We start from the raw sequence: 18,567 nt of genomic DNA, 5'->3' as shown, positions 1-18,567 counted from the left end.
GTATAATCCATAAATTAAATAAATATTCCATTTTATAGTCATATGTATTTCATTATAACTATTCCAATAATTTTAATAGTGGTTGGTAGAATTCTCTACTGGTTCTACAAGTTAGTCAACGAATGTATGCTGGAGCAGAAACTTTTTCCCATTGTCCCTTTCACTTTAAAATTTTACTTTGTTTCATAGGAAAGGTGATCAGAAGAATAACATAATATGTAAATTTCTACTGCATACTTGTCTTGATGGCTTCCTTTCATACTCTATTTCAAATTTGTAAAATGATCAAATTGTTGGTGGCATTATTCATTATGTACCAAATCAAAACATAACAACTAATTGCATTATATGCATTTTTTGAAAAGAGAAAATATTAGATGTGTTTGGGACAGTTGCAATGTGGAGTCTGAGATGGAGATATTAATTTTCTTAAGCAGACTACTGGTATTGTAAATGAGTAGGATTATTCTCACTAGGGGAAGCATGCTGAGGTATTTATGAATAAAGTATCATTTCCTCTGCAACTTACTCTCAAGTGGCTTAGTTAAAAAAGAGTATATATCTATTTAGATAAATAGAGAGAACACAAGTATAGCTAACACTTAGTGAATCTGGGTTAAGGTTACCGTGTTTCCTTGAAAATGAGACCTAGCCAGACCGTCAGCTCTAATTGCATCTTTTGGAGCAAAAATTAATATAAGACCCGGTCTTATTTTAATACAAGACCGGGTCTTATATAATATAATGTAATATAATATAATGTAACATAATATAAGACTGGGTTTTATTTTAATATAAGACTGGGTAGAAATAGAATAGAATAGAATAGAATAGAATAGAATAGAATAGAATACCTGGTCTTATATTAATTTTTGCTCCAAAAGATGCATTAAATTGATGGTCCAGCGAGGTCTTATTTTCGGGGAAACACGACACGGTATATGGACATTCATTGAATAGTATTTTTTTTTTCAACTTTTCTATAGGTTTGGCAACTTCAAAATAAAAAGTTGGGGGAAGCTTTTTAGCATTACAATTCCAGTATTCTTGGAAATAACCAATTTTTGGTAACAGTACTGTCTGATTTTGTCCTTAAAAAACATTAGTAAAAGGGAAACTAATACACAGTATATTCATTTATGCTGTGGCAGTTACTTATTATAAAAATTGTATCTGATTATAAGAATTTTCCCTTTATTTTACCCTTCAAACACACAGAAAATTATTTTTGCATGAATTTAATTAATATGTTCATTAAATGTTCATAAAAGTACAACAGTTAAACAGTTTTTCCGAAGTATTTAACTTTTGTGTTAACAATAGTATCTGAGTATAGAAATACAGTGTTTCATTTTATAAAACTTTCAATGGTTTACCTGCCTAGATTCTTTATGTAGTATGTATTCTATATTCTAAGTAAAAAGTTTTTCTTTAAGTCTCATGCAGATTCAGAAGTGTGAGCTGGTCTTGATCCATACCTACCCAGTTGGTGAAGACAGCCTTGTTTCTGATCGTCCTAAAAAAGAGGTAAGTACAGAAGTAATGAAAGAAAAGATCATTATTTTAATAATAAATGCTGGAAAGAGTTAGCATTATAATGATGATATTGCCAACATTTTCTGTCAAGGAAATATTTAGAGTTTTCAAAACAACCTGTAGAGCAAAATACTTAGGTTGGTTCTATATGTTAGAATTGTAGAATTTAAAGTGTTTTCTATTTTGCTTGCCTGTTGACATTTACTTAAATGTGCTGCAAAACCATACACAGTTTATATTTTTCCTAAAATTTCAATTACTGTAATGGATTTCAGTTGCTTTAATGACTTTTTAGTCTATAAAAATCTTTTTTTCCTCATTAGAAAAGAAATACACTCTTTAACAAAAATACACTCCAATAACTGTGAAATTAACTTCACCCATTTAGAGGGGGAAAAAACCAATTTCCAACCTTGGTTTTATTTTTTAAATAAATTTGAACAATTTTAAAGGAAAGATGACTCTGTTGGTTGTTAAAAGGATTTGCATCACATAATATTCCTTGTTAGTGTTTGGAAATACAGATATATGTATTTATGTAATTATAGTATGTTCAGGTTTTGCATTTAGCCTTATTTAATGTAAATGTGAAGTTTTACCTTAGTCTATGAATGTTTTATAGTTAAGTGGTATTTTTAGATCATTAGCTTTATTGTTGTGTTTTTAGGTGGTTTTCAGTGTAAGCCCATTTTTTATTTAACTTTGCCTCTTTTGATAATGTAGCAGTAGGTTGGTTTTGTGACAACTGAAAAATTTATTTACAATAAATATTGTTACCCTGGAATTAGTAAGATTTTTTTTTTTTCTTTTTCGGAAGGGGAACAGGACTTTATTGGGGAACAGTGTGTACTTCCAGGATTCCCCCCCCTCCCAAGTCAAGTTGTTGTCCTTTCAATCTTAGTAGTGGAAGGTGCCATTCAGCTTCAAGTTGTTGTCCTTTCAGTCTTAGTTGTGGAGGGCGCAGCTCAGCTCCAGGTCCAGTTGCCGTTGCTAGTTGCAGGGGACGCAGCCCACCATCCCTTGAGAGAGTCGAACCGGCAACCTTGTGGTTGAGAGGACGCGCTCCAACCAACTGAGCCATTCGGGAGCTCAGCGGCAGCTCAGCTCAAGGTGCCGTGTTCAATTTTAGTTGCAGGGGGCGCTGCCCACCATCCCTTGCGGGACTCGAGGACTTGAACTGGCAACCTTGTGGTTAAGAGCCCACTGGCCCATGTGGGAATCGAACCGGTAGCCTTCGGAGTTAGGAGCATGGAGCTCTAACCGCCTGAGCCACCCGGCCGGCCCTGGAATAGTAAAATTTTGTGTTTTCTTGTTATAAGTATCTTTTGGCTGCCTTATCACATTTATTGGTGATAAAATATGAGTGTTTGTGGTGATTTCCACATTTTATCTTTAGGGGTATGTCATCTCCACAAAATGAGTTATTTTTTCTACAGTTTTTCTACAGGCCACTTTAAATCCGTTTTGCACATAAATAAGTTAAAATTATAAATTAAAATGCATATTTAAAACAAAGACTTTTACTCTTTAAGTTTCAAGGGAACAGGGACTTTGCCTGTTTACTGCTGTATTCTCCAATCACTCACACAGTTTCTGGCATATAATGTAGTGAGTTCTGCTTAATGCCTATCTGTTGAATGAATGAATGTATGAACATTTATTGCTAAAATAATGATCATTGTTAATTTGTGGACCTTTTTATTTTTCCAAATTCTAGAAAGTAAAACTACTTAATTTTTATGGGTTGAAGTAAAATATTTAGCACTTGGTTATAGTGTATTAATGTTTTGTGGGGTTTTTTTTCATACTTTTTTGTAGTTGTCCCCTGTTTTAACCAGTGAAGTCCATAGTGTTCGTGCAGGACGGCATCTTGCTACCAAACTAAATATTTTAGTACAGCAACATTTTGACTTGGCTTCAACGACTATTACGAATATTCCAATGAAGGTAGGCAGTTCTTTTTCCTGCTATTTTGAAAGCTCTGTTTTGCTTTTTAGATATTTGTTTGACGTGTTATTTATTTTAATTGAACCTTAACTTTTTCTCCCCATATCATATTTTCTGTTTTGCTAGCCCACGTTCAGTGTCTTTGACCAGGTTAGTAAATACTGAAAAGCAACAAGAAAGGATCACAGAACAAAATGCTGTATTTTTCTTTCTAATAACACTCTATATTGTTTTTTTTTAATTTTAATTATGTTCTCGTTATTTTCATCAAAATAGAATCTCTATCTTAAATGATTACTTTTTCTGTGATTCTTTTTCTGACACCTGTGTTACTAGATTTTACTTACATTGTGTATTCTGGTGGATCTTTTGTTTTCTGTATTTTTGTTTTTGCCTACCCAGTATAAAGGTGTTTGAAACTAAATGTCCGACTAGGGGTAAATAACTCATAGTTTTAAAAAAGTTTATTACCCTAACTGAAAAACCAAGGATGTGAGTCTTAGGATTTTACTAATGGGTTTTCTTAGGAATCTATTGCCACCTGTTCCATTTCATCACATTATCATTAAGTCTAGGACTAAAACAATGCCTGGCCCATAGTAAGCTTTAAATGAATTTTTACCAAGTGGAGTTGATTTTAATTTTATTGATTACGTTTACAAATAAAGTAACCACTATATTTAAACGCAAATAGACTTTCTTATAAATCCCAGTTTCGTTGTTTTGCCACCATATGAAGAACAGTAAATTACATGAGAAGTACCTTTTCATTATTAATTTCCTCCTCATATGATTGGCTGGCTCCTTAACAGAGATTGTAGCTTCTCCCAATAGAATGGTTTGGATACATAAGCAATTAACAAGTAAAGTAATATATATAATTTCATGAGTTATAAGAAAAGTACTCTGAGGGTGACAGATACCTTGCTCTTAGAATTTGATTGTATTTGTGTGCTCCTGGTGGGACTCTTTCTTTAATCTCTTTTTCTTGTTAGTAGATAATATTGAAGTTCCTATTTACTATTTAGTGAAAACAAGTTACTAAACTTGTTCATTAGTCTGTATTTGCTGTTTTATATAATTGGTGTTTGCTAATTTATTGTAGGTATTTAAAGATGCTATTTCCTCCTTTAAACAACTTTTTCACTTTCAATTTATATAAACTATTTCAATTACATTATATTTATATACAGATATTTGTGTATATTAGTGCAAGACAATGCATTCAGAGTAAAAAAATTTTTTAAATTTCTGGATTAATCATCTATGTTAATTCTGACATAATGTAAGAAAAATCATTAAGTACTGTATTATATATACCCAGTAGTTTTTTAATAGAGTTCATATTGCAGTGGAAAACTATTGCATCTTTAAATAGATGAATTATTGAGCAAACTATACCATTATTATAGCTAATTTTTATTGGGTGTATTTGATCTCATTTTAAGCAAAAAGCAAAATTACTAGTTAATAAATAACTTCATTATTTTGAAAACAAAACCAAGTTATTTTAAATTTTGCTTTAAGGAAGAGCAACATGCTAACACATCTGCCAATTATGATGTGGAGCTACTTCATCACAAAGACGCACATGTAGATTTCCTGAAAAGTGGTAAGTAAGAGACATTGGAAAGTCTTAATTTGTAAGATCTAACATGAAAGAATACTAACAGCTTTGAGAAGTTCTTCAGTAAACAAACCTGATTGACTTTAGTTCATTCCTTTCCAAACTTATCCGACAGTGTCACCTATTAATGGCCGTGGAACTAGTGTTCTTTTTGTAGAATTTACTTTGGGAAAGACTAAGCTAATGGAACAATATTGAGAAAGAGAGCCATTAGAGGTATATCATAGTTTCTATCTTGTAGGCAGACCAGCTTGAGAAGGAAAAAGAACAGGAGCTGACCTGAAGAGTAATAACCTTACAGCTTGGTTGGATAAAAACCAGTTGTTTTGAAATTCAGTGTTATTACAGTCTCAGAGACAGAGGAAAAACTGAGGGTTGCTAGATGGGTGGTGGGGAGGTGGAGATAGGGGGGAGGTGAGGGGATTAGAAAGCACAATCGGTAACCACAAGATTGCCCTGGGGATATGAAAGTCAACTTGGGGAACGTAATCATTAATGTGGTAAAGATTTTGTAGGGTATCTGATGGACATTTGTCTCATTAGGGAGACCACCTCAGGGATGATGTAGATGCCTGATCACTGAACTGTACACCTGAAGCTGAAGCTGAACAATAATGAATGTCAACTATAATTTTATATATATATATTTATAAGAAGTGGAGTACAGCATTAGGAATAGAGACAGTGGAAATGTAATGGCTGTATGCGATGTCAGAGGGGTAGTAGATGGGGGGGGTTATCACTGTTTGAGGGACATAAATGGTAAATGTCTAACTATTGTTTTGTACACCTGAAACTAATAAAAAAAATCAATCATGTTTCTATACAGTAATAATGAGCACACCAAAAATTTAATTAGGGAAACAATTCAATCTAGAATAGCATTAAAAATATTTAGGAAAAAAAATTAACAAAAGGAGTATAAAACTCAGTACTCTGAAAACTACAGTGCAGTGCTGAAATTAAGGAAGACGTAAATAAATGGGAAGACATCCCATGTTCATGGATCAGAAAACTTAACATTCAGCCATAATTAATTCTTTAAAAGTTCTCTGTTGTACTTGGTCTCTGGTTAAAAATTCAGTAATTCAAGATTTATAGAAACTATAGCCAGATCAAATGTGGCTAAATTATTTCAAAATACTTCTAACCACATGCTTTCTACAACAGATTCAAATCTATCATATACTTTTGCATTCTCTTGAATTCCTTGTTTTTGCTTCATACTGGGATTCATTATACCCCTGGTGAAGCATAAAAGAGTAGTAATTCAAAAACAGGAAAAAAAAAGAAGTTTAGTATTATTTTTTCCTCTAGAAAGTATTTCAATTAGTAGGTCTCTTGTCTAAGCTGTGATTTCTGTAACTGTATCATCATGATATAGGGGAGAAGACTGGAGTTAAGAAGTAAGTTTTAGCTAAAGTCCCACGTGTTTCTAGAAGTCAGTTTATATACTTGCAAATTAAAGATGCTGGATTAGATGAACTGTAATATTTCATCCATTCCTAAAATTCAGTGAAATTACCTTTAAGATTTGACATTTTGTTACATTTTTTAGCATGTTTTCTATGTAAATTGATGCCATCAGAGAATTAAATGTTGTCTTTGATTATGTTATATACATCTTTTGAGTTAATACCATGAACCAGTCAACATTTGTTACATGTATAAGCAATGTGGCAGTGAACATAACCTGAATTTCTAACAGGAGAAAAGCTATTAAGGTAAATGGTTATAGTAATGTTTAACGAAGGAATGTAAAGAGCTTGTTTTTCAAAATACAGTATGTGGAAATTTCAAAGAACCTGTGAGGTAATACCAATTTCTATTTTTAAAACTTAGAAAAATGGTAAAAATATTCTTTGCAACACAACATATTTTTCTAAAATAGTTATTGATTGACTTACAGTTCTTTGTATTATGCATAGACACCGTGTGCAAAATGTTATGGTAGCAGTAGGAACAGAGTGCTGTAGGAAGACACGGGATTGCATGTGATTATGCCTCTCTGAGTTAGGCAGGCTTTACAGAGTAGGTGACATTAGAGCTGGGTTTTGATGAGTAGGCTTATACTTTAGCCCAGATATCCTCTCTAAGCTCCAGATTTCTACAGAGAATCCCCAACTGACAGTGGTTTGAGGTAACGATTTTTCAACTTTATGATGGGGTGAAAGTGATATGCATTCAGTAGAAACCGTACTTTGAATTTTGAATTTTGATTTTTTTCCCGGGGTGGAAATGCAGTATGATAGTCTCTTATGATGTTGGGCAGTGGCAGCAAGTTGCTGTTCCCAGTCAGGTACACGATTACAAGGATAAACAACCAATTCTCTACAGTGTACTGTGTTGCCAGTGTTTTTTGGATATTATCTTCTTTGCATGTTTAAGGTCTGCTAGCCTAAGCTATGATATTAGGTGTATTAAATGCATTTTCGACTTAACAAACTTTAGAATTCAAACTAGTTTTCACTTCTCAAAGATGCCTTGTCCGATGTCTCAGCATAGGTAAAATCTCTTTGTATAGATGCTCATAGCACTATATACGTCTCCTTCAAAGCTTTGTCAACTTGATAGTTTTTTATTTATTCATTATTATTTTATTAACGTCTGCTTACTCTAGACTGCATTAAGGCAAAAAATGCTCACTGTTATAGCTTATATATTTACTTTCTATTAGGTTGGTGCAAAAGTAATTGCGGTTTAAAAGGTTAAAAATAATTTCAAAAACCACAATTACTTTTGCACCAACCTAATCACTTATTTGTTGTTTCTTCTTATAAATTCATTAGGATTCAGTATAATTAGTTGTGCATTTTAGAAATCTGTAATTTTTTAAAATTACTTAACCATGTTATTTTATTTTTTAGTGGTGTCAGAGGGGAGCAGTTGTAGATTATTGAAATTTAAAACAAATTTTGCTATTGACTTTTTTTTCTTTAATTTATTTTTTTAATTTATTGGGGTGACAATTGTTAGTAAAATTACATAGATTTCAGGTGTACAATTCTGTATTATATCATCTATAAATCCCATTGTGTGTTCACCAACCAGAGTCAGTTCTCCTTCCATCACCATATATTTGATCCCCCTTACCCTCTTCTCCCACCCCCCACCCCCTTACCCTCTGGTGCTGTTGACTTTTAATGTAGTGACTGAGGTGATTAAATTAATTGATGAGAAATTTGGAGGAAACTTAAATATTTATTTTAATCAAAGCTAATATCCAGACTCTACTTGGTGTTTTTCTAGTTCATAAAAAAGATATTCTCTCAGCGGTATTTTCTTTTATAAAATTTGAACTCCTTCACGTCTTGGGTAAACAGTTTGAAGTTTATAGTCTATTTAGTAATGTTGCTGTTTCTCTGACTTATTTTTCAAGGTGATACCCACTTAGGTGGCAGCAGTAGAGAAGGCTCATTTAAAGAAACAATAACATTAAAGTGGTGCACACCAAGGACGAATAACATTGGTAGGTATTTAAAAATAATTGAAAAAGAAAATAATTAAATTAAAGGTACTTAAAGTATTGTATGTTATATAGGGTTCATTAATATGCTGCTTTTTCACTTTTTGTTTTTGTTTTAGGGGCTCAAAAAATGTTTTTAATTTCTCTTTTAATTGTGGAAATATTCCTTTATATTCTTTCAAATCAGTGTTTTCTTCTATTTCAGAATTACACTATTGCACTGGCGCTTACCGAATTTCACCCGTAGATGTAAATAGTAGACCTTCTTCCTGCCTAACTAATTTTCTTCTAAATGGTAACTTACATGATTTAATTGTTTTGACTGAGATTATTACAAGTGAAATCATTAGTGAAAATGAAAATGTGAATTCTGGAAAGCCATTTTCTTCAATACAGTTTAACCGTTTTATTTCCCAGAACTGTTTTAAAGTCATATAATCGTAAATACCCTTTAATAGTTTTACTAATGTTTAAAAATAAGAGGACTTTATGTCTTTCAGACTTATCTAAGTTTTATTTAATGTATTTTTTAGTGTTTTTAATTTAAAAATTTGACCATTAGAGTCTACATTGATTTTTTTTTTCTTTTTAGGTTTTTAAAATAACATTTATTTTTTAAAAGGTAACATGTACATATACTAGGAAACTGAAAAACAAGACGCAAAGAACAACATCATAAGCAGTTTATAATTTGATGTGTCCTTCTTGGTCCCCTGTGTGTATCTACACAATTAAATTTCCATTTTTATATAATTAAGATTGTACAGTTATGTATCAAGCTTTTTCACACATCATGTTTACCATTTCAGAGTCCCAAAGCTATATGAGTATTTTGATAATCAAAAATACACTACATTAACTCAATTTGAAAGGAAAAAATAATGTAATCCTGCCTTTATTGGTGAAGGAAATTTCATAAAGTACAAAAATGGCAACAGGCCTCTAGATAAAGATATTGGCAGATTTACAATTAAAATACTACATTCCCTTAATGTTCAATTAAAAATGAGCCCTAAAGCAACAGAGTACACAAAGCATAATGCTTCAGGAGAATTCATTATGATCTATACTTCTAAAATAGTAGCAAGGAGGCAAGTTTCCACTGAAATACTCAGTAGTATATTCCTATAGTACAGCTGGAAGAGATTCATACACATCAGAGGTTATCGTCACAATGTACATACAAACACATCCACACACTTCCTTCCCTCTATCCTTCCTTCTGCCCCTCTGCCGCCAACCTAAAGAACAAGTCCTGACGTCCATTTCTCAGAGATGGTTTAATAATTGCATGTCTAAGATGCCTGTTTTCTATCAATTGTAACAGAAAGATACTTACAAATTGGTTAATTCAGTAGCTCTCCTTTTTATCATAGCCAACTCAGAACATCTAAAAAGCTCAGATGTTGCAAAATAATGAACCTTATCCACAATAAACACAGGTACTTTACAAAAATGCACATAATAGGCCTATGGTTATAATCTAAAACTGTCTTCTAGATGTGGAGATACTAGCCAAGAACCCTGCCTTCACCCTTCCTCTTCTCCCACTTCCACCATTTCAGTGACTAAGTACTGGACTACATCTAGCTCCAAGAGACAGATTAACAAAAACACTCCCAGAAGACAGGCCTTCCTGAAAACTAACAAGGGCATTTATAAAGGGATTATTTTACTACCTCTAATTTTGATATACTTCAGGCGTTAGTACGTTTTTTATCCTTGAATACATAGCAATATTGACTAAAATACACACATATATAACTGGTTAGACAATCTGAACTACATTGATTTTTTTGAAAGATAGTGTAATACAGGCCATTTATCTTGGCCTATTGAATTTTAAATTACAAAGTATATATGGACTTACATCTTCTTAAACACTATACCTTTATCATAAATAAACATATTTTCAGTGTTATTTTGTATGATTCTTATACATATGGCCTTAAATCTGTGGTTTCCTTCTGTGAGAAAAAATTTTTTAAAAGCCAAATTATTGTATTTCATTTACTAAGTCTAAATTCTAATAGCTTCTTTGGTGATTCTTATAACTAGGTTTTTGAACCACTGATGCGATGAGTTAGTTGTCCCCTTTATTATAAGGTTAATTTCATTGTTATGTTAAGCTCAATTTGATTATCAGATTATGTATAGTCCAGGTTAAATAACATTCGATCATGTGAAATAGAAAGTAGTTTTGGTAACAGTGCTGATAATGAAGTATGGAAATGAATTGAGACTGCTTTCTCCCCCAAATGTTGTATAGCTTTAATAACTTGAGGTTTATCCAACAGTTGTCTCACTTTTCTTCTTGATATCCAGGAGAAAAATTTCATGTGAAATTGTAATTGAATGAAGAATATAACCAAACATTATACTAGAGATCACTATATTTATTTTGGAAAACCATCTCTATAACTGTAAGCTTGAGTCACCAAGAGAAAGCTAAAGCTAGGGTTCAGACTTTTTGGACCTGAAATGTAGATGTACTCAGTTAACAATGTTGGCTAAAATATGAGGATTAATAAATAAAAGGAAAACTGTGGACATAAATCTTAGGGGAAAAAAATAAGAGCTCATTTGTTTCATTACTTTCGGCAGGTCGTTCTGTTTTATTGGAACAACCACGAAAGTCAGGTTCCAAAGTCATCAGTCACATGCTTAGTAGCCATGGAGGAGAGATTTTTTTACATGTCCTTAGCAGTTCTCGATCCATCCTGGAAGATCCACCTTCAATTAGTGAAGGATGTGGAGGAAGAGTTACAGACTACCGGATCACAGTAAGACTCTAATATCTATAAATTTTATGTTTTGAGAATGTCATCATTCAGCACGTAGCTATTATTGAGTGCCTATTATGCTAAGAACTGTGACAAAAAGGGGTTTGGAGCAGTTGATTATTGTTATTTTAATTAGATGAGTTTCCTTCGATACTTGCTCAAAAGAACTATTTATCAGTACATAGTCATCTTTATATATTCATTGTATGCTTAGAAGTCTCTGAATATTATTGACATACTGGAATTTTAGGAAAGAGTGAAAATTGATTTGAACTAATATTTTAGGTGGAACTTTATTTTTAGTAATTTAAATGGCAAACAAAAACATTTCAATATTTGGATTGCTGCTATTTTGAAATAACACTAAATTTTTGTGTTATTTAAAGGTGCATACAAGGAAATTGTGTCTATTTTCATAGTAATTCTATTTTTCTGATTTTAATTTTTCACTCCCCCTCTCATTTATATTCGGTATTTCATGGTGTCTACTTTTTGAGGTGGTTGTGAAAATTAAATGTGATTGATATATAGGAGTGTACTTTGTAAACCAAGGTGTTATATATTGTAAATAATTGTTTTTGATGAGGCTTTTCTTTATTATTTTTACATCTTTTTTAATAAAGAGAAAACTAACAAGTGTTCATTGTGGAAAATTTAGAGTATGGATATCTTAAAAAACAGACTATATAAATTACGTATAATTCCATCATTCAAAGATAACCACTATTAAAATTTTGATGTTATCAAGGTAGTTTTTTAGTAAGCAGATTGGTATTCTAATGTGATTAACTAATTTTTCTATCTGTGTATGATATAAAAGACTTAAGTTATAGAAGAGAAGGAAAAATAAGGGTTCCTTGGCTTTTAAAAAGTGGAAAATATTTATGTTTGAGGCTTTTTTCATCTCCATTGTAATAAAGGCTGATAGGTTTCGTGTTCAAAAAGAAGGAAAAAAATTAGTGGGGGAGATGGGCTGTGAGAGAAATGCTTTGTTGCATATCACAGGACAGAAGACATCAGGGAAACAGACTGTTACATGTAATCCATAATGACACATTAGAAATAGTTTCTAATTTTATCTTATTTGGTTATCATTAGGATTTTGGTGAATTTATGAGGGAAAACAGATTAACTCCTTTTCTAGACCCCAGATATAAAATCGATGGAAGTCTTGAGATCCCTTTGGAACGAGCAAAAGATCAGTTAGAAAAACACACCCGATACTGGCCTATGATTATTTCACAAACCACTATTTTTAACATGCAAGCGGTAAGTGTTAAATAGTTTCAACTTTTCTTCTAGATTAGTTATATATTCTTTACAGATACCATTTCTCAAGCAAAGAATGAAATATGCTAGTTTGCTACAGTTAAAGAATTAGTAATAGAAAATTGAAGTGAAGGTTATATTAATAGATTGTCTCACCATGGTAATGTTTAAAATCAATTGAAGTTCTGCCTAGTTGCTTTGATATTTGTTTTTCAAGACAGATATTTTTTTTCTTTTTTAAAAAAATCTAACAGGTAGTTCCATTAGCCAGTGTTATTGTGAAAGAATCTTTGACAGAGGAAGATGTGTTAAACTGTCAAAAAACAATATACAACTTAGTTGATATGGAGAGAAAAAATGATCCTCTACCTATTTCCACAGTTGGTACAAGAGGAAAAGGCCCTAAAAGGTAGTTTTTTTCTTACTTTGTCTATCACATTTACGTGACACATACTGTTTTTTAAGTTAACTTATTCATGATATAATTTATATGTGTGTGTGTGTGTGTGTGTGTGTGTGTGTGTGTGTGTACGTATGTATGTATATATATGATTGAGATGAAATGATACAGATTATAGAATAGCAGAATTGGATACATTAGAGCTTAGAATTGCAGCATTGACTATCTAGGAAAAGAAGAGAAGTCCATTGTTAATTATTTTCTTTTACTTTACCAGTAGCAGCAAGTGATACTTTAATATTATTTAAAGGATGTTTCTAAGATTGTTATTTTAAATCTTTACTTCAGAGATGAACAATACCGTATCATGTGGAATGAATTAGAAACCCTTGTCAGAGCCCATATCAATAACTCGGAGAAGCATCAAAGAGTCTTGGAATGTCTGATGGCCTGTAGGAGCAAACCCCCGGAAGAAGAAGAACGAAAGAAACGAGGAAGAAAGAGGGAGGACAAAGAGGACAAGTCAGAGAAAGCAGTGAAAGATTATGAACAGGAGAAGTCTTGGCAAGATTCAGAGAGGTGGCTTGTTGATATTAATACAGCACCGTGGTACCTTTTGGCATACCATATTCTACATATAGAACAGTCAAACCTTATTTAATAGAAGTTCATTTAATGTTTGTTTATTTCATTTATAACTGAGATTTTATCATTCTTAAAATCTAAAACATCTTAAAGAGGTATGATTTCTTTACAATTAGAGGGCACAGGTAGTGTTTAATTATTTTTCCTAATTACCTTCTGAAAATTATAATTTGTGATGTTTGGTATCACTAGCTCCTTATCTGTTATGAACATCAAAGTCATAGTTTTCTTTTTTTGTTCTGTAAATATCATTATACTGGCATTTGGCATAAGATTTCTGCCCTGGAAGAACAGTGTTCTGGTAGAGATAGACAAGTAAGTCAGTGATTATAGCAAAGTGTGGAAGATGTTATAGAAATAGGCACAGATAAGATCATAGTCCTAATTCTGAAAACCTTCCTCAACAGTACATCTTTTTCCTTAGTTTGTGATTTACATAATGAGACCAAGGTTAAATTTTAAAAAACAAGAAAGTAATAAAGGCCTATAAATAAAAATATCATAACACATTAGCTGGCTTTGTCGTCTACGTCCTTGTTAGAAATAAGGCAAAGAACCAAGTAAATATTATAATGGCAATGTAGTAAGTCTTTTAAAAACAAATCAGAACTTATTAAGGAAAATTTCAAACATACAACAGTAGAATAAGTTACCCTTTATCTACTTTCAACAATTATCAATTCGTGGCAGATCTCACTTCATATATATGTCCACATCCACTCCCCTCATCACCACCACCATCCACCTCCCCCATAGGAATATTTTGAAGCTAATTCTAGAAATCATCATTTCATGTAAAAATTAGAATGTAGAACCTTTTTTATTTTCTTTGACCTTAGAAGTTCACTTTTCCTTAGGGCCACTTAGCTTCTGAAACAGAATTGGCTCAAAGAAGAGGAAGAAAAAAGCATTCTCATTTAATCCACTGATATTCAAGTATATTTCTGTATATTTTGAAAGGTTTTCTAGTCTCTGATGAAACTCAAAATTAACTTGGCGCTATTTTGTGGAATGTAAATACAGTTCCACAGTACATAAACCAGGGACCAAATGATAGATTTCTTAATCTTTTCTGTAATTTGAAATAGAATTTGGTCATATCTTTAAAAATTAAAATTGTGAAGTTTCTTCCAAAGATCACATTTCTGACCCTTCTAATTCTAGCTTCTTAAATTTTCCTCCATTTTTTTTTCATATTTTACAGCTAACTACATTACTGAATTATTACATTATTATGATGAAGGAAAAGGGGAAACTTGTGTTTAATTCATTAAGTTCTCTTACCTGATTTTAGATTGAGATTTAGCTTCTGATTATTTTCTAGGTTTACTTTGTGAGAGCAGCTATCTTACTAAGGCTCTCATGTAATATCTTGGTTAATTATTGGACTATTTAGATTTCTAAAAATTTGAACTTTCAATTTTATTATTTGTCCCTCTAAAAGATTAAAAGGAATCTTAGAGCGTGGAAAAGAAGAGTTGGCTGAAGCTGAGATTATAAAAGATTCGCCTGATTCCCCAGAACCCCCAAACAAAAAGCCCCTTGTTGAGATGGATGAAACTCCTCCAGTAGAAAAATCAAAAGGTAAAGCAGAACTGTGGTAACTATGCTTGTAAAAAATTTTTCAGTTGAGTTCTGTGTTGTGCAGTGTCATTTAATATTGTTGTGTATATCAGGAAGAACTGCTACTGTGTTTCCCCGAAAATAAGACCTAGCAGGACCATCAGCTCTAATGCGTCTTTTGGAGCAAAAATTTTAATCATTAATATTAAAATTTTAATTTTAATATTAAAATAAGACCTGGTCTTATATAATACGATATAATATAATATAATACCAGGTCTTATTTAATTTTTGCTCCAAAATACGCATTAGAGCTGATGGTCCAGCATGATCTTATTTTCGGGGAAACACGGTAACTGTTCCTGTTGATGTTTAGGAGATTCTTTGTTTACAGCCTTGGGAAATACAGGCAGTAAATATATTTGTCAGCATTAAATAAAAAGTAGTGTCATACCTTCACTAATGAAGCCTTTGGAAAATAAGCACTTGTACTATAAAGCCTGTGTTTTAAGCAAGTTTCATTATGTAAACTTGAATCTGTGTACGTTTCTGACATTATACTAAGTGCTAGGTTATTGAAGACGCTTTTTCCCTAACCTCTTATTGAAATTACAGAAAGATGTAGTATCACCCATTTATTGATAAATTAAAACCTCAGGGCTGGCCGGATTGTGATTATTGGCAGCTCATCGTAGGTAGAAGGTAGGCTTGTTTGGTTTTTACGCACTTCTGCTATAGTATACTCGTATATATTTTGATACATGTTAATATTCTCCTGTTCACTGATTTCTTTGAAATCAGAGATAAGGGTGATCTTGTCCTATTTGCCTCTCAGACATTTGCCAGGGTGCCTGAAAAATGAATATGTATGTGTTGATGAATTATTCTACTTCTCACATGCTTTCTACTTCTCATATGCCACTGATTAGGATGAGAAATTTAGGTTTAATCTAAACAGTGCTTCAACTTTGCTTGGAAGATAGAACTCTAAAAATTACTTATAGTGGCAAAAAGTTGCAAGTAACCAAAACACATATTAGTAAAAAATGACTAAATGATGGTGAGTCCATAGGGTGGAGTTTATATAGCCCAGGAATAATTATTGCCACAAATGCCTAGTCTTCCCTCTTGCTAATGTATATCATTCTAACTTCAGCTTAAGCAAGTCCTTTTCAGGAAGGGCTTATCTGATCTCCTTTCACAGTTAAGTCAGGTGTTTCTTTGTGCTTCCCTTGCATCCCAGGATTACTGCTGTGAGGGCACTTAGAGGACTGCATTGACCTTGCTTATTGATAATTCTCGACTCCTAGTTTGAAACATTTAAAGGCAGGGGCTTTTAAAAATGTATTGCTATATCACTACCACCCAATCCAGTCCCTGGCCCATAACAGAAGTTCAGTTATTATTTGTTGAATGAAAGAATGAGTAAGTGAATGCATGTGGTTTCTTTTTTTTAAGATTTTTTTTATTGGGGGAGGGGAACAGGACTTTATTGGGGAACAGTGTGTACTTCCAGGACTTTTTTTTTTTTTCCCAAGTCAAGTTGTTGTCCTTTCTATCTTAGCTGTGGAGGGCACAGCTCAGCTCCAGGTCCAGTTGCCGTTGCTAGTTGTGGGGGGCGCAGCCCACCATCTCTTGCGGGAGTCGAACCGGCTACCTTGTGGTTGAGAGGATGCGCTCCAACCAACTGAGCCATCTGGGAGCTCAGCGGTAGCTCAGCTCAAGGTGCTGTGTTCAATCTTAGTTGCAGGGGGCGCTGCCCACCATCCCTTGCGGGACTCGAGGGATCCAACTGGCAACCGTGTGGTTGAGAGCCCACTGGCGCATGTGGGAATCTAACCGGCAGCTTTCGTAGTTAGAGGCATAGAGCTCTAACCACCTGAGCCACTGGGCCGGCCCTGAAGTTTCTTTTTTTTAAATCAGGAAGTAAAACCGTATATACCGTGATCTCCATTCTGTATGTTTTTTTTTTTTTTTTTTTTTTTTTTTTTTAAGTTTTTATACTTTAGTTTATCACTTAAATAGAGTTCTGATGGCTTTCACCCTGGAAACACTATATGAAGTGGCCCATATGAGCAGCAACTTGAGTGCAAATCACTATCTGTCCTGTAATTTTCTATTCAAGGCTGGTACTTGAAACTTGTGTTTTCTTGTATTCTATTTTATAACCTAAGTCATATGTCTCTTCTGATCAGCAATATACGTGGGCCTTTTATCACACCTCAATTTCATCTGCTTTGGAAAATGACCTCCTAGGATTCTCCAAAGTGAATATTGTGCCTGCCATATACTCTGTATGTAAGGTTGGGTTATTCCAAACTTAAAGTCTAGATTTGGAAAAAATGTATGTAACTCTTAGTATGATGCAATAACGAAAAAACCAAAATGTAATTTTATTGATATAGCTTGGCATTGGCAGTTATTTGTACTTGTTAGAGCAGTGGTATTATGGATGATTTTATTTTCTCCTTTATGTTTTGTTGTTTTCTAAATGTTATGTAGTAAGTATATATTAGTTTTAGAGTATGAAAAAGAAGACATTTATTTTTAAATTTATTTTTGAAAAAATTTATGTGCGGTAATATGAACTCTTTTTGGTATACAGTCCTATGGGTTTAAACAGTGCATACAGTTGTGTAACAACCACCAACACAACCAAGGTATAGAACTGTTCCATCACCCCAAAAGTTCTCTTGTATACCCCTTTGTAATCATCTGACACTTCCCCTAAGAACCATTCACGTGTTGTCTCCTATAATTGTGCTTTTTTCAGAATGTCATATAAATGAAATCATAAAGTATACTACCTTTGAGGTTGGCTTATTTCACAAAGCATAATGCATTTGAGATTCATCTGTTTTGTATGTTTATCAGTTGCACATGACTAATTTTATTAGAAATTGCCAATTTATTTTTCCAAAATGGCTGTACCATTGTGCATTTCCACCAGCAATTAATGCGAGTTCTGGTTGTTTTGCATCCTCAACAGCACTTGCTATTGTCAGGAATTTTTTTTTCCCCTCTTCTACTAGTATGTAGTAGTATTTCATTGTGTTCATTGTGGTTTTAGTTTATATTTTTTTCATGAATAATGATGAGAGCCTCTTTTCATTTGCTTCTTTACCATCTGTATATCTTCTTTGATGAAGGGTTCACTCAAATATTTTGATCATTTTTAAATTGGGCTGTTTGGTTTTTAATTGTTGAGTTTTGAGAATTTTTAATTTATTCTAGATATGAATCCTTTGTTGGATATATGATTTGCAAATATTTTCTCCCAGTCTGTGGCTTGTCTTCCTCCTACTAGTGACTTTGGCAGGCACAAGTTTGT

The 18,567-nt window shown here is 32.8% G+C and overlaps 1 protein-coding gene across 7 annotated transcripts in view; it reads left to right on the top strand.

Moving 5' to 3' along the window:
• INTS13 (integrator complex subunit 13) overlaps positions 1-18,567 on the top strand; it is a 31,123-nt gene that overhangs the window by 10,097 nt on the left and 2,459 nt on the right. For 3 of the 7 annotated variants that reach the window (XM_074325901.2, XM_074325903.2, XM_074325902.2), the window contains exons 6-15: positions 1,437-1,527; positions 3,355-3,483; positions 5,011-5,095; positions 8,490-8,579; positions 8,782-8,871; positions 11,181-11,359; positions 12,458-12,628; positions 12,883-13,037; positions 13,377-13,607; positions 15,118-15,257. In XM_074325901.2, the coding sequence (XP_074182002.1) occupies positions 1,437-1,527; positions 3,355-3,483; positions 5,011-5,095; positions 8,490-8,579; positions 8,782-8,871; positions 11,181-11,359; positions 12,458-12,628; positions 12,883-13,037; positions 13,377-13,607; positions 15,118-15,257 (1,361 nt within the window). Of the gene's footprint in view, positions 1-1,436; positions 1,528-3,354; positions 3,484-5,010; positions 5,096-8,489; positions 8,580-8,763; positions 8,872-11,180; positions 11,360-12,457; positions 12,629-12,882; positions 13,038-13,376; positions 13,608-15,117; positions 15,258-18,567 lie in introns of all 7 variants that reach the window. The other 4 variants (XM_074325900.2, XM_074325899.2, XM_074325898.2 and 1 more) reach the window with 2 other exon arrangements.

Source organism: Rhinolophus sinicus, chromosome 1 (genome assembly GCF_057876585.1).
Source record: "Rhinolophus sinicus isolate RSI-liver-muscle chromosome 1, RSI-T2T, whole genome shotgun sequence".
NCBI classification, from domain to species: Eukaryota; Metazoa; Chordata; class Mammalia; order Chiroptera; family Rhinolophidae; genus Rhinolophus; species Rhinolophus sinicus.
The sequence above is the reverse complement of the archived record's forward strand: the minus strand, read 5'-3'. Positions and strand labels throughout refer to the sequence as shown.